The sequence below is a fragment of the Nannobrachium achirus genome (assembly GCF_963921795.1).
Source record: "Nannobrachium achirus genome assembly, chromosome: 9".
NCBI classification, from domain to species: Eukaryota; Metazoa; Chordata; class Actinopteri; order Myctophiformes; family Myctophidae; genus Nannobrachium; species Nannobrachium achirus.
In genome coordinates this window covers 9,542,753-9,557,868 of record NC_137818.1, presented here as the reverse complement: position 1 = coordinate 9,557,868, position 15,116 = coordinate 9,542,753, and the positions used below count along the sequence as shown (strand labels likewise).

General features: G+C 42.7%; 1 protein-coding gene across 1 annotated transcript in view; it reads right to left on the bottom strand.

Annotated features, from left to right (window-relative positions):
* Positions 1-14,869, bottom strand: part of dcaf1 (ddb1 and cul4 associated factor 1) — a 44,022-nt gene extending 29,153 nt beyond the window's left edge. The window contains exons 1-11 of the mRNA XM_080732504.1: positions 14,679-14,869; positions 9,281-9,401; positions 8,148-8,224; positions 7,950-8,023; positions 7,323-7,436; positions 5,235-5,372; positions 4,042-4,432; positions 3,275-3,570; positions 2,447-2,548; positions 1,420-1,578; positions 575-754 (exon numbers count right to left, since the gene is read on the bottom strand). Of these exons, the coding sequence (XP_080588630.1) occupies positions 575-754; positions 1,420-1,578; positions 2,447-2,548; positions 3,275-3,570; positions 4,042-4,432; positions 5,235-5,372; positions 7,323-7,436; positions 7,950-8,023; positions 8,148-8,224; positions 9,281-9,393 (1,644 nt within the window). The 5' untranslated portion in view covers positions 9,394-9,401; positions 14,679-14,869. The remainder of the gene's footprint in view (positions 1-574; positions 755-1,419; positions 1,579-2,446; positions 2,549-3,274; positions 3,571-4,041; positions 4,433-5,234; positions 5,373-7,322; positions 7,437-7,949; positions 8,024-8,147; positions 8,225-9,280; positions 9,402-14,678) is intronic.
* Between the last annotated feature and the right edge of the window lie 247 nt (positions 14,870-15,116).

Here is a 15,116-nt window from a genome sequence, read left to right as displayed (position 1 = left end):
GAAATTAGGAAACCGTACAACCGTACCCCATTCGTTTGAGAACCACTGTGCTACACAAAACGGAACAGGGCCTTCATTAGAACCATTGGTAACACCTGTGAATTTAGTTTCTATACCAGGGGTCTTCAACGTTTTCAGACCAAGGACCCCTTAGTTGAGAGAGAGATGAAGCAGGGACCCCCACAGTTTCATTGTTTGACAGCACAATCATTTTGGATTCATGTCAATTGTTATCAGATATTTAACCACCTGAAACATCAATACTTATAAAACTTGACCTTTCATTATGTACTTGGTCTGCTTTTTCCCCAGCTACACCAAAGCTCTTTGCCGAAAATGGACGATCTACTGCTATTTTTGGCTAAAGTTCTCTGAATATGGACACTAGGGTTCAAATGGTTAATATAAAAAAGGAGGAGAAAAAAAATTCTATCACTCTTAGTGATTTAGAGGACCCCCTGTAGTAACTCTGAGGACCACCCAAGGGGTCCTGGACGCCCTGTTGAAGACCCCTGTTCTATACAATATGGATGCAGTGCATAGAGCCAATAGGACCGCGGCTCCGCGGTCTCACCAGGTTGACGAGGCGGCGGAGGCCGTCCTGGCGGTCGAAGAGCTCCAGCACGGCGCGGAAGGAGAAGGAGATGGAGAAGAACATGGTGGCGTGGCAGCAGCCCGAGGCGTGGGAGCACTCCAGCAGCCACAGCGTGTAGCCCACCACGTCTGACAGGATGGAGTGAGGCAGCATGCACACCTGTGGGGATGGGGGGGGGATAATTGTGTGTCACTCACGATTATTGTGGTAAAGAATTATTGCGATAAATGATATCATCTCGATGATCAAAAGATGCTTAGAACTTCAATAACCGATTGAACCGCCAGCATCACTATTCTGGGGAGGAGGGGGGGGGGGTCATTTAAGTGAAATAAGAGTGTACCAAATGCTCCGTTTTCATCAAGTAACTTTACTTTAAGTGGTACTGAATTTGCACCTCAACAAAAGCGAATTCGTCTCAGTATCAATCACATCTTTCTACGTCCATGAGCAAGTGCACTGGTATCTAAAAACGGGTTCATAACTTGTAGATGTGTTAATTCTGTGGAAGAAAACTAGCAGCTAGGGCACTCCTGCTTGTTGTTTTTAGTTATAAGTGTTATGTGGGTTACTGTTTCACATTATTACTGTTACATAAAAAAAGATAATTTGTTTTTGATCAGCCATCGACCTTCCCTATCCTCTCAAATATTATAAACAACTCAATTTTCAGTGATAAAGGCTGTGACACATTGAACCTAAGAGGTGAAGCCTTTACCCTCTCCATGGCGTCCTGGTTGTAGGCCAGGTAGTAGAGGCACAGGGACTTACCCTCTCCATGGCGTCCTGGTTGTAGGCCAGGTAGTAGAGGCACAGGGACTTACCCTCTCCATGGCGTCCTGGTTGTAGGCCAGGTAGTAGAGGCACAGCGACACCCCGGTGGCAGCCATGGACGGCCTGGGGATCTCCAGCAGCTTCTGGACGCCTCCGTGAGCCACAAACTCCGCAGCAAACTTCTTGTGCAGCAGCAGAGACGCCAGGTACTGCAAGAACACAGAGACAAGACAGAGAGAGAGACACAGGAGACACAGGAGGAGAAGTACAGAGATAAACCAGAGGAAAAGGTTTGACCTTGATATTGTTTAAAAATCATATTTGGGGCAGGGGATGCGATTCAAAGGCTAGACTAGGGCTACAACTGTTGATTATTTTCTTAGCAATTATTAAATAATTGAGAAGCATTGTTATACACATCGGGGAGGTTGAGGTTTGATACCTGGATGGGTAAGACAAAAAGATTATAATGGGACAGAGTGCCTCCCCGCTTGGCACTCAGCATCAAGGGGTATATTGTGGGGTAGTATGTCTCTGCAACATACTGGTTGGTGTTCTTGTATACCAAGCTGCTGCACGCTTCAGAAAAAAGGAGATGAGCTCGGCAAGGGTTACTACATGTATCAATGAATCACTATGATAGATATTCTAATAGATCTTCGTAAATAATGGATTAGTCTAATTAGCAACTTTGTCATACTACGGTGTCATGCGATAATGGTGAAAATAGCCAATCTACAAGCTCAAATGAATGTTCACCTGTATCGACATGCCAGCCAGCCAAAAAACGAAAAAGCAAAACAAAACAAGACAAAACAATTTCTTCTCCAAATCAATTATCCTTTATAAATGATTAGTTGGATGATAACAGTTGCATCCCTCAAAGCATCAGGACAGTCTAGTTCTTTATAAATGATTAGTTGGATGATAACAGTTGCATCCCTCAAAGCATCAGGACAGTCTAGTTCTTTATAAATGACTAGTTTGAACGGTTGCAGCCTCCAAGCATCAGGACAGTCTAGTTCTTTATAAATGAGTAGCTGGATGAGAACGGTTGCATCAGGACAGTGGGCGTACCTTGAGGGCCTCGAAGGTCAGCTGCACGTCGTTGGTCTGCTTCAGGTCCATGTAATGCATGAGCAGCTCCCTGGCTCCCATCTGCATGAACACCGCCAGCAGCTGCAACACAACAACACAACATGCATCATTATTTACTCCCCACAACACTTTCCTGTTGTGTTGTCACTGCTGCTCTACTGAAGCCCCCAAGTAGAGTCTCTGTCGTCCTACTCCTCCCACCCAACACTCCCTGCTGACAGCCGTAGGCCGAAGTAGAGAGCCCATCTTGATATGTTTATGGACTTAGACTGACATCTGCTGGATGATTTGAGAATGCTATGCTGAGAAGCCCCAGCTGCTGCAGTGTAGCTCGGGGCCCAATGGTGAGCCGTGCTGGGTATTGCAATTGGACCCCCAATGTAATTGGCAAAACAGTATGGTTGTATTGCTAATATAACATAGATATTAAAATCAGTCATTTAAAAACTAAATGTTGTGGTATTTTCGTTTTTAAAACTTGTGTACCAAGCCAGCTGACAATTTTGTCAACAAATAAAAACTAGAGTAGAGACTATTGGAGAAGAGATCCAGTAGAAGAAATAAAAGACAAGTAATTTTATATTTGGTCACGCTAGGGTGTTGTGCTCTGCTCTGAAAATAGCAGATCTACAGGCTCACAAAGCGACACGTTCTAAGCTTGTTACAGTAAGGCTATTTTCAGCATTCAAACAAGCGTAAAATCTGGCATTACGACACCATCAAGGCCCACCAAAATACAGTTTTCTCAACAAAATCAACCATACAACCAAATCAAGCTTTGCTGTGGAAAAACCAAACGCCGCTCACCTCCTGGTACTCCCCCAGAGGCGTGAGGTACTGCAGGATGAGCCTCTGTTCGATCTCGGGGGTGAGCGGGTAAAGGTGATAGTTGTTGCCGATCACCCAGGGGCTCATCTCGGACCAGCTGCTGTTGGACAGCTCGCTGAAGTTCCTCTCGGGCTCCGGCAGAGAGAAGTTCAGCTTCTGCTTGGCCTTCTTGCCCGTCTCGCGCTCCGCCTTCCTCTTCAGGTAGCTGCTGCCCAGGCCGCCGCCGAGCTCCGCCTTCCCGTCGGCCACGTCCTGGTGGTGCTGCGTCAGCAGGGCTGTTCACCATGACAACATTTTAAAGTTGATGATTTCATTGTCACACAAATAATTGTGATCAAGACCTGAGGCATGAGCATTGGAACATACTGTATGAATAAAAATGTAATTCCTGTTTGGTTTTTAGGCTTCGTAATCAAAGTTGCAAAGGGCAGATATGACAAATAACTTACAAAGAAAGTACGGACACATTTAATAATTTCGTGAAATTTTAAAACAGCGGAAATAGCTGATCTACAAGCTTTGTGGTGTGTTGTAAGCTTGTAGAGCTGCTATTTCTGCTTTGTATGGAAAATGAATACGTGATTGCTTGATGCAATATTTATATATTTGATTCATGTCAACAATAATTGTTTCAACATGGAAAACTAATAAGACGGTTAGGCAAAATAATTGCGATTATCTAAAATAATTGCGATCAGGTGATTATGTAATAACTGTGACAGGTCTACGATGCGTCGGCAGCGTACCCGAGGCCGACATGGGCTTCATCATGGACGTCCTGACCGTCGAGCTGGGCCGGACTCCGCCGCCGTTCTTGAAGGGGGAGCTCAGGCGGAAAGAAGAGCGCTCGCTATCGGGCTCGCCGCCGACAGCGGAGGAGGAGGAGAAGGGACATGCTTCTCCGTCGTCCTCTTCCGGGGCGTTGTCCTCGGCTCCGGGCCCGCCGTTTGTCCCCGTGGTGGACATCGCGAACGGGCCGTCGTCGAAGCCCCCGTCCACCGCCTCCTCGTCCAGGGGCAGTAGGGGCTCGCACAGCCCCAGCAGGCCTTTCCGGGGCGACGGCCTCTTGAACTCCATGCTCCTGCTCTCCAAGTCCTTGTCTTGGAGCTCGCGGAGCCGCTGCAGCATCAGGGGAACCTGGCCAGGAGAAATATGAAAACCATTAACTGAGGCCTGTTTCTAACAATTTTCTGAAAACTATATCAGTGCTATATGAGTGGTGCTCAAACATTTTCATGTCAAGGACTCCCAATATGTTTGGCCACAGACATCCATCGCAGAATATTGAGGTTTTCACGTTTTTTTCTAAAATAGTAGCTCTGCAAGCTCATAGTGTGGCACGAAGCGACGCGGTATTAGCTTGAATATCAGTTTTTTAGATTGCCAAAGTATAAAATAATGGTTAAAATATAGCTAAAATCTAAAATGACCCAGATGGCTTTCCCGGTTTTCATGGGTTAAAATAGGGGTAAAACACTTCAGGGCTTTTGTGTGCTAGATGCAATATTTATATATTGGATATCCATGTCAACAATTATTTGTATTACTTTTTATTGTTGTGAATGTCTAATAAGATAAAAAAAAAACTCATGCAGAAGAACACTACAACTACAAGTCAACTGATTAACCACTCAGGGCCTATTTTATACTTTTGTCATACAATTGCCCTACAATACCAAAAATAGTCCATATACCAATCTACATGTGATATTTTATATATTTTCGTTAATGTATTTTAATGTTGTGGACCCCAGGAAGACTAGCTGACGTTAAGGTGTCAGCTAATGGGGATCAGTTTAAATAAACAAAAACTAAAAACAACAACATGTGAGCATGTAAATCGGCCATTTCCATATATTCTTTTCATAATCAATTGAATCAAGCAGTTCAATTAAATCGGCCTGGTCCCCTAGTCGAGACGACAGCGCCATCTACTGACCAGGATGGAGTTCTCCTCCCTGTAGTTGGCAGCGATGTCCTGGTTCTCCATGGCTCCGGCCAGCAGCCCGGTGGCGTAGATCCTGAGAGGCTGCTCTGCCTCCTGAGCCCACTTGAACAGCCTCTCTACGATGCCCTCCTGGTGAGGATGGGGACAACAGAGCAACGCTTACAATGGCTTCACTGTCAGGGACACATTATTACCAGAGACACTTCAACATGAGGCTAATGGTAGCTGGGGGTCCAACCTTGACCTCTGCCACCCCTGCCTATTTAACCACTTAAACCCTAGTATTAACCCTATTAACCGAAAGACCTGAGGCCTGAGGTCAATTCTACAAATGCGACATTCAAACACTTTCAAGATTTTTCAAACATGTTCCAAAATTACAGATGTACAAGCTTGCAGCATGACACGAATATTTGCTTGTATATCTGCTATTTTCCAATAGCTAAAGTATAAAACTATTCCAGGTCTTTAATCATAGACCGTTACAAATATGGACGGTGGGAACCGTCACATCACCCATTGTTTTCTATCAGAGCGAAAATGAAGCTTTTTTGCCCTTGTATGGGTGTCCGCCATCATTGTTTTAATGTACCCAAGGAATGCTATTGGCTGCCAACGGTCACGTGCAACCGCAGGGATACATGGGACATTGTCTTGAGCTTTCCGAAAATGAAGCACACGAAGAAGAATCATCACAAGCCTATGATGACTTAACCTCGCCTACCAGGCTTTCTGAGGGAAAGCCTGGTGTTCTTTCACAACAGGCTGTTTGGTTTCCGCCTAAATAGCGGAAACCACTAGAAGAAGCGGCTTCGCTTTGATTTGGTTTCCCCCCGTTTGTTTCCCCAATCCCTATTAAAATGCTTGAGTAGCCTAGTGTAGTCTTGCCAGTCGCTAACAGTTGGACTAAAAGATGCATATACCAAACGATTTTTTCAAAAGCAAAACTACTCCGCATCAAGGAGTTTATTAGGTAGGCCCTAAAAGTATGTCCTTGAGTGCAGGGGAATATTTTGTGTTAAAACTGAATCCGGTTTGATCTTTCCGGCAAATTGTAGCCATTTGAGTACTACAACATGACGTTTTGTGGTTTCCGCTCCAGACCGGTTACAAGCCCGAAAAGTGAAGTGATCCCAGACTAATGGTGACTAGCCCCTCATACAGCATAATCCTGCATTATAACATAAATTGGACCATATTTTCACAAAACGCATATCATGGTGATTGAAACAAAGCTTTAAACTAGCGACAGGAACCATAAAGTATTCATGACAATGTTTATTAACTCATTAAAAGCCTCAGACATTAACGGATTATAATATCCAGAGTGCCTCCCACCCCCCCCCATTCACGGCCGTTCTCTTATTTTGTCTTATTTTGAAGGCCACCGGAAGTACTTCCGGTCTGGCGTCATCGGATCCTTCGACTGAACCGATCATTGTTTATGTGGAGCCATGCTGGATCGGCTCGTAGCGTTTATACATGTGTTTTATAAGCGAGCATCTGCCTCCATCTTCGCTTCTAAAGTGTAGTTTTGAGATAATGGACATTAAAGATGAGGCGGCCCGTCCACCTCAATGTTATGGGATGACTATTGTGTGCTCGTGGAGCCGTGATGATGACAAATCAGCGCGGATTTCGTCTCCGGAGCGTCGGCCATTGTACTAGGTATTTTTACTCGCCGTTACAGTAATATATTACTTTTCCCGCGACATCGCGTGGATGGCACTATAGATACTCTATTACTTTTCCCGCGACATCGCGGGGTTGGCTTTTAATGAGTTAAGGTAAGACAATCAAAATGTAAAGGTTTTGGGGAAATGGATGGAATCTTATGGAGAACATGTTGCTTCTGGTGCCAGAACAGCGCAACTAGCGGCCAATTATAGGAACTTTTAGTTCTGTATTGTGTATTTGCTTCATTTTAAATCCGGACAAATGGACCCCTGGTTATCCAGCGGTCAGTTGGAGCTTCCTACCTTCTCCTGGAACACCACAGCGGTCTCCAGACCAGGCATGATGTTCTTACCTTCTCCTGGAACACCACAGCGGTCTCCAGACCAGGCATGATGTTCTTACCTTCTCCTGGAACACCACAGCGGTCTCCAGGCCAGGCATGATGTTCTGCAGCAGGCGACAGGCTGCCGTGTTGAGGGACAGCTCTCTGCTGGTCATCACGTAGCTGTTCACCAGCTGAGAAACAACAAGTCATCTCTTCAGTCACGACGAGTCCAATCAATGTGTGCAACAATAGGTATTGGATGACAGGAAAATGGCATGTCACGATTATTGTGACCAAAATAATTGCGATATTATCGCGATAACCAAAATATGCCTCTACTCTTAAAATGCCACTTTTATCAACCACCCGAATCCCTGCATCCATATTCTGGGGCAGAACATTTGCCAAAAAATAGCAGATCTACAAGCTCACAAACTTGTAGATTGGCTATTGGAGTGAAAAAAAAGTATCAAGTATGTTTCAGGTGTGTTTTACCAATTGTAAATGGTTTAAAAAAGTGAAAAGTGAATTGATCCCAGTGTATGACGAAGGACAATTTCACGATATATTAAAATCACCACAATAAGATTATTGTGAGCGTTTTTTTTACCAGGATAAAAACGATGATCGTCCCATGCCTATTCAACAATAACACTAATCTTTTTAAGGAGAGAACGTTTCCGATCATCGTTCCTTTCTCTCACCGCGTTCATGAAGTCGTCGTTCTTGAAAAGGATCTTGAGCAGGTGTCCCAACACGCATTCTGGATCCGCCCTCCCTAAAGAAAGAAAATAAATGAAAATGTAGGAGTCAGCTGCATTATGGAATACGTATTCTATCCAAAGGTAATGCAGTCATTGAGTGAATATCTTCATTATGAATATTATGGTTAATTCTTGTACCAGGATGTCGGTCATCAAAGGGATCAGGATCTGCTTTGTGGTATTCCTCCGTCTCCCTCTCAACCAGCTCAGAGATTCTGGACATTACAGACAATCTTAGTTATAAAATACTGTATATTAATATTAAATACAATTTGAAACAATACATATACATATATACTTCTGAGAAGTGAGTCAAAGTATAACATAATTTGATAAGAAAACTCAAAACCTTTTCTTTTAATTTCAAGGATCCTCATGACCCTGAGAGTATACTGTTCATATATATTTATATTCTCAAGAGGTTCAGACCTGTGACTGTGAGGGTCCATTTGGAACCCCCACAAGGAACCCTGAGGGTCCCTCCCTGGACCCCACTTTCAGAACCATGTAACCATGTACAAACAAACACCATTATATAGTACAGTGGTTCTCAAAGTGGATTCCAGGGACGCTGTGGGTTCCTTTAGGGCAGAGGTTTTCAAAGTGGGTGACGGCGCACCCTGGGGTGCCGCGACGGCAGTCCAGGGGTGCCACGAGATAATTTGATAATATTTGGAATTTATTTGGACACTTGAAAAAATATTTAGTATCATTTTAAACTTGAAGTACAAAGTTATTTTCAGTCAGTTCTAACCAAAATGGCCATTATATCAACGTTTTCCTCGCAACATAATCACTAAAATATCGTCACTGTCGGGCAGAAACCTCGTATCTCCAAGTTTCAAATATGTACGTCTTTTGGTAAAGCAAAGCCCTGGTTCATCATACAAGACTGTCCCACAAAAGTAGTGAAAACAGCCGATCTACAAGCACAACGCCGGCGTTGTGTGCTTGTAGATCTGTTGTTTTCACTAGTTTAGTGCATTTTATAGATGATAAATACAAAACAAACGGTTTTGGACATACAATGTCCAAACCGACAACAACGATATGCTATAAATATAAGGTGCTGGCCTGGGAGTGAAAATTATAATGTAGGGGTGCCTCGGATTAAAAAGATATTTATGGAGTGCCCTGACTCCCGAGACAAAAAAGTTTGGAAACCCCTGCTTTACGGTACGAGTCTGTAACTCTGACACTGTACATTTGTACAGTGTCAGAGTTAAGGGGAGACCTTGAGGTTTGAGAAACACTGCTGTAGTCCATCTTACTTGGTGAGGATGCTGAGCAGTTCCGTGGTGCTGCCCTGCTGTTCCTTCTCCCACTGCTCCAGAAGAGCGGTCAGCTCTGCCTTGGAATCCACGCTGGCAGATGCCGACGCCATGGCCTTACCTGATGAGACAACAATATAACATTCATATTAATATAACATTCATATTAACAAAGTGCGATACCAATAAATAAGAACTAAAGTATAATATGTTAGTTCAATTGATCGAAGATGGAACACTATTTATCATTAGAATAAATATGCTCCCTTTCCTTCTTTTTCTCTTCTTTAATTAAAAATAAATTATTGTCATTTCAACATGTATATTTTTTTTATTTAATTTCACATGTCTTGTTAGTTACAGATTTGTATGTTTCACAAAACAAAAAAACTGTTAAAGAGAATAAACATGCTCTGAAAACGTACGCAGCCCACCCATCAGACCAATTAAGTGAGCCGCAAACAATAGCCAATCTACAAGCTCACAACACCATTGCGAAGCTTTGCAAGCTTGTAGATGCCATTTTCACCATTATTGCATGGCACCATTGTGCAACCTGCCAGGTATAAAAGTGTTTGATACTATATTTTTTCTCAGTTAATCAAAAAGGTAGCCTACATCATAAACACTAAGAAAATAATCATATTTATAATAATTGGGTGGAAATGCAACATACTGACACATATGACTGTCTGAAACCAAGCCAGCTTACACAGCGTGAAGACAAACTTCTCTAATGTCAGAGAGGGCATCTCTGCCCTCGCAGAACGCAAGATAGATTTTACATCAAGAGTGTCAGAATGTCTGCTATGGACATTTGACATTAAAACCAAGTCGAGCTGCTGGAGCGATCAAAACACAGCATGAAAGAACAGATAGTAGTAGGCTGCCAACGTGTCATTGGATGACCTTTACAGTAGAGATGAAAACACAGTCAGTAGGAGAGCTTTGTCCATCACTGATGAGTGATGACACTAAACAGCAAACAAACAAACAAACAAACACCCCTCAGGACAACTCAACAGGGGAGCCATGTAATGAAATTAAGGCTGGGACTTTTACTGATTAATTGCGATTAATTAATTACAGAAAGTTAATGCGATTAAAAATATTAACGCATTTTAATCGCACTTAGTTTTTGCACCACAGAACCTTCAGTTTCGGGCATACCGATCATAGCAATGCACCAACCAAGAAGAGACAACAAAAGCAAAGGGAGAAGTAGCCGATCAGAGCGCTTTGCTTGGCACAGTGGATGCAAAATTTAGATAAAAAAAAACTCACTCGTTGATTCACTCGTACAACAAAATGTGTTTTACTTGAGAAAAAAAATGCTTCTCAGGTCAAATATCGATGTGCGATTAAAATGTGATTAATTGTGATTAATTATTCACAGAGCCTGTAATTAATTAGATTAAAAACTTTTATCGCATCCCAGCCCTAAATGAAATACATCTATAGTGCAATAAAGCTCAAAGCTCAACATTGATATGCATTTAGCCGCTGACCCCCATTTTATTTATTTATTTTTGTACCTCTATTGAGAGATGATTTTGTTTAAAACTAATTCCAAATTTCACAAATCTTTTCAAAATGATTCACATGTAATAGCTGAAGTATTAACTCTCAAATACCTGGAACGTGCCCGAGTCGCGTTAGATTTGAACCACTTTAACCATTATTTTATGCTTTAACTATTGAAACTATTGAAAAACAGCAGATATACAAGCTCACAGCGCGGCACTGAGTGCCGCGCTGCAAGCTTGTAGATCTGCTATTTTTGAAAAATCTTGAAAATGTGTGCAAGTCTTTGAATATCTTTAACCCGATCTTTGACCCGACTTCTAAATCCTTCTTCTAAATCAGTGGTTCTCAAACTTTTTCATGTCAAGGAAGGACCCCCACAATTACAGGTATTTGGCCACAGACTCTCCTCTTAAAATATGTTGTTCCAGGGACCCCCAGAAGCAAATATTTGAGTTACAAATATTCGCTTTTAAATAGATATATTCAAAGACTTGCAAAAGAAAATCTTGAGCAGATCTACAAGCTTGCAGCACAAGCGCGGCACTCGGTGCCGCGCTGTGAGCTTGTATATCTGCTATTTTTCACTGGTTAAAGCATTCAATAATCCCAGGCCTAAATGGGTTAAATATAGCTGAGGTGGTTAAACTGTTCCTCGTTTTGCTGGGGGCCCCTGGCCTGGACCACTCAGCAAAACGCTACAGGGGAGCCCTGTCAAACAAAAACATCTACTGTTCCCAGTCCAATACATGTCATGAACAGACTACATTAATCGCCGTCTTTTATGCTTTACACCAGGGGTCTTCAACGTTTTCCAGGCCAAGGAGGACCCCTTAGCTGATCTACAAGGACACGACGAGAGGGGAAAAAAAGTATAACAGAATATTTGGTGGCCCCTCTGTAGTAACTCTGAGGACCCCCTGCTGCACACCAATGGTTCTCAAAACTTTTCATGTCAAGAAGACAAGGACCTCCAAATTGATATATTATGCATTTGGCTGCGGACCACCATTTGAGAAATTGTGCCAGGGACCCCTTAGAAATTACCCCTATAAATTAAAATTGTATTGTATTATTTTTTTTAAATCCTCACAATTCTTCAATATGATTCAGATTTTAATTGAGTATTAAATAGTTTAAGCAGTTAAACTAATACTAATTATAATAATAGCTTGAATTCATATGCGCCTTTCATGAATCCAAGGACACTTCACATCAAACACAATGAACAACCAATGAACAAACAAAACAAAAACTAACAATTATTACTATTTGACATAAAATGCTGAGAGAATATGTATTTTCGAGGCAGCCTTTCTGCAGTTCCTCATTTCACTGAGGACCCTGGACTGATTGGTTGATTGCAAAGTGCATAGGAAAAGTTACAGTTTCATGACAGTACAGTTCACTACAAGGTCAACTAAAAGGATACGCCCAAGAAAGAAAGCCTATGGCTTGTCTCAATTGAGATCCTTTTCTCAAGGGCCCCTGAGACAGCCCCACTTTGAGAACTGCTGCCGTAACATGTTGTCTGAATTGTTGTTGAACATACAGTAGGAGAGCTTTGTCCGTCATTGGTGACACTAAACACCACCCTTCCCCTCCCTTGGGGCAACGCTACAGAGGCCCCCTGTCAAACAACAAAAAGATTTGCATCTTTTGCTCCCACTGCAATCAATCGCACGAACAAACAGCATTGAGTGCAGTTTTTAGGTGTTAAATGTAAGCTGTACATTGTGTGTGTTTTTATCAAATCTCGTCAATGGTAGTGAGTGAGTTAAAGAGCTGGATAGACAGGAGACCCTTGTTACTGAACAAACACTCCAGTTGTCATCTCAAGTCAAGTCTATTTATTTGATAGATCAACAACAAACCGTGACCTCAAACTGTGTTAAAGGCCAGAGGGGAAATAACAGATGGGTTTTTATATTGGATTTTAAATTATAAATAGTGGGGCTTGTGCTTGCCTTAATGTGGGGTGGTGAGATTAATCCAACATTGAGGTGCAGCTACAGACCAGGCCCGGGTCACCTTTGCTTTTGGGGGCATGTTATTAGGGGGAACTGCTGAAACCATAGATTATCTTCTGGTTTCTGCTGGGCAATCGAGTTGTATCCTTGTCATGTAAAACAGTGGTTCTCAACCTTTTCAGGCTGCGACCGCCACAATAAACATATTTTAACCCCCCCCCCCACACACACACACACACACCCTGACAAGCACTAAGAGTTGAGGCATTACATTTTGGATATAACAGTTCTATTGTGAAAATAGCAGTGTGAGCATGTAGATCTGTTATTTTCAAAGTTTCTGCCTCTAATATTTGTCAATTTGGCCAATGTGTAATTTGTCATTTTAGAGGTATTAAAAAAAGTACTTAAATTGTCACTTTAGAAATGTGCATAACCCTCTATACACTTACAACTAATTTATGCTAGATAATTAATAACTAGTGTGTGTGGGGGGGGGGGGGGGGGGGGGGATAACACTCAGATAAGACTTGATAAGGCATGTTTATTTACAAACAGATGCGTGCAGCCTGCACTGCCTGCAGCCTTCACTACAGGAACTGCAGCTGTCAAAGGAACATGCTACATTTCTGGTTTGTGGTCATCAATGCCTTTGCACTTTAAATATAGGCCCAATCTAATAACGCGTGGGCATGCTACATAGCGCAGTCTAGGGCTGGCTGATCAGAACTGTAATTTCCACATGTTGAACAATGCTACCTGTATGTACACTGAGCTTCTGCCTGCCTGTTGCAATGTCTGTCAGTCTGGACTCTGGTGCTCAAAGCTAAGGAAGAGCCATCTAAACTATAGCTGCTTCACAACACAACCTGCGCGTTTCCACAACGCACCTTGTAAAAGGCTGTGAACGGTGAACGCACACATTCCGTACAGGCTGGCTGTGTGAATAAACTCATTTTGGTCTAAATCGCAGCATGCTTCAGTGTCAAACATCATGGTACAATACAAGTTGACGTTAGCTTACAGCCGCTAGCACAAGCACTAGCCTAGGTGGGCACCGAGGAAGAGAGTGGGCACCGATGGTGATAAATTGGCTATTTATCCCCAAAATGACCAGAATGTGGAAAGAATAACATTTTGAAAATGTTGTTGAGTGAAGTTAAGTATACACGATTAGAACATGCTTAATCCATTCGACAACTAAGGTCAAATATTCCTAAAATTGCTACAAATTGATGCAAAACCTGAATATATCCAGTATTTTGGGGCATAAACATGAATTCGAAGGATACAATATCAAACTACCAAACTAGTGAAAACAGCAGATCTATAAGCTCACTAATTCTTAAACATTTGTTTTATAATTTATTCGATTTTTATTTTATTTATATTTATGGCATATTTATAGTGGTGAGACAACTGGAAATAATATATAGGCCTATATATTTTAATCGTTTTGGCTAATGTTTTTTGAAAATGTTTTTAAATGACAATTAAAAACTAAATGTAGGAAACAAAAAAAATGAAGGGACCCTCAAAAATGTGTCCACGACCCACAAATGGGCCCTGAACCACCGTTTGGGAAACAGTGCTTTACATTAATAACTTCATATTTTTCAAAGATTATTAATATTATGTTTTAAACCATTATGTCCATAACAGCCAGTGTCTGCAGCATGGTGGAGGTGCCCAGATGTGTGTCTCAGTGCCCAGCTCTCCTCTCTCCTCCTGTATCCGTAGTAGCCTTACGTTAAGACGTTCCTACCGAGACCTCCGCATTGTGTCGGTACCGTCACGACGCGGAGGTCTCGGTAGGAACGTCTTAACGTAAGGCTATATCCGTAGCACCGATGGCTAGTAGTGGTATGGTAAAAGGCTAGCTGTTAGCATCATGCTAACTTTACCTTCGTTCCACTCAGCTTCTTCTCCCTCCTCCTCGGCTCTTCGAACTAGTGGTCCCCGCCAGGGACCACCGTGCTTCCGCGGAGCTTCTGTCCCAGTGTGGGCCCTGCAGCCTCGGCCCTGAAGAGTGTTTAATGTCTAGTTATTCCAGTAAGCAGTGTGTTGTTGTGTTGTGTTTGTGTGTGTGCCTGTAGCTTTGTGCTGTGGGTTTATTATCATTATGGCTGAACAGGAGCAGCACGTTCTGCGCGTCATACAGCCAGGCGACCCGCCGTCCACTTTTAATGAGGTCACAACGATGGCCTGACTACAAAACCAGTGGCGTCAGTTCAGAAAAAGCTAAGGCATGGCAACATGACTGGGCGCGCGTGCAAGACACCAGTCATGTTGCCATCCCTATAACTCTATGGTTGCCATACCTTAGCAACAGGCACGATGAA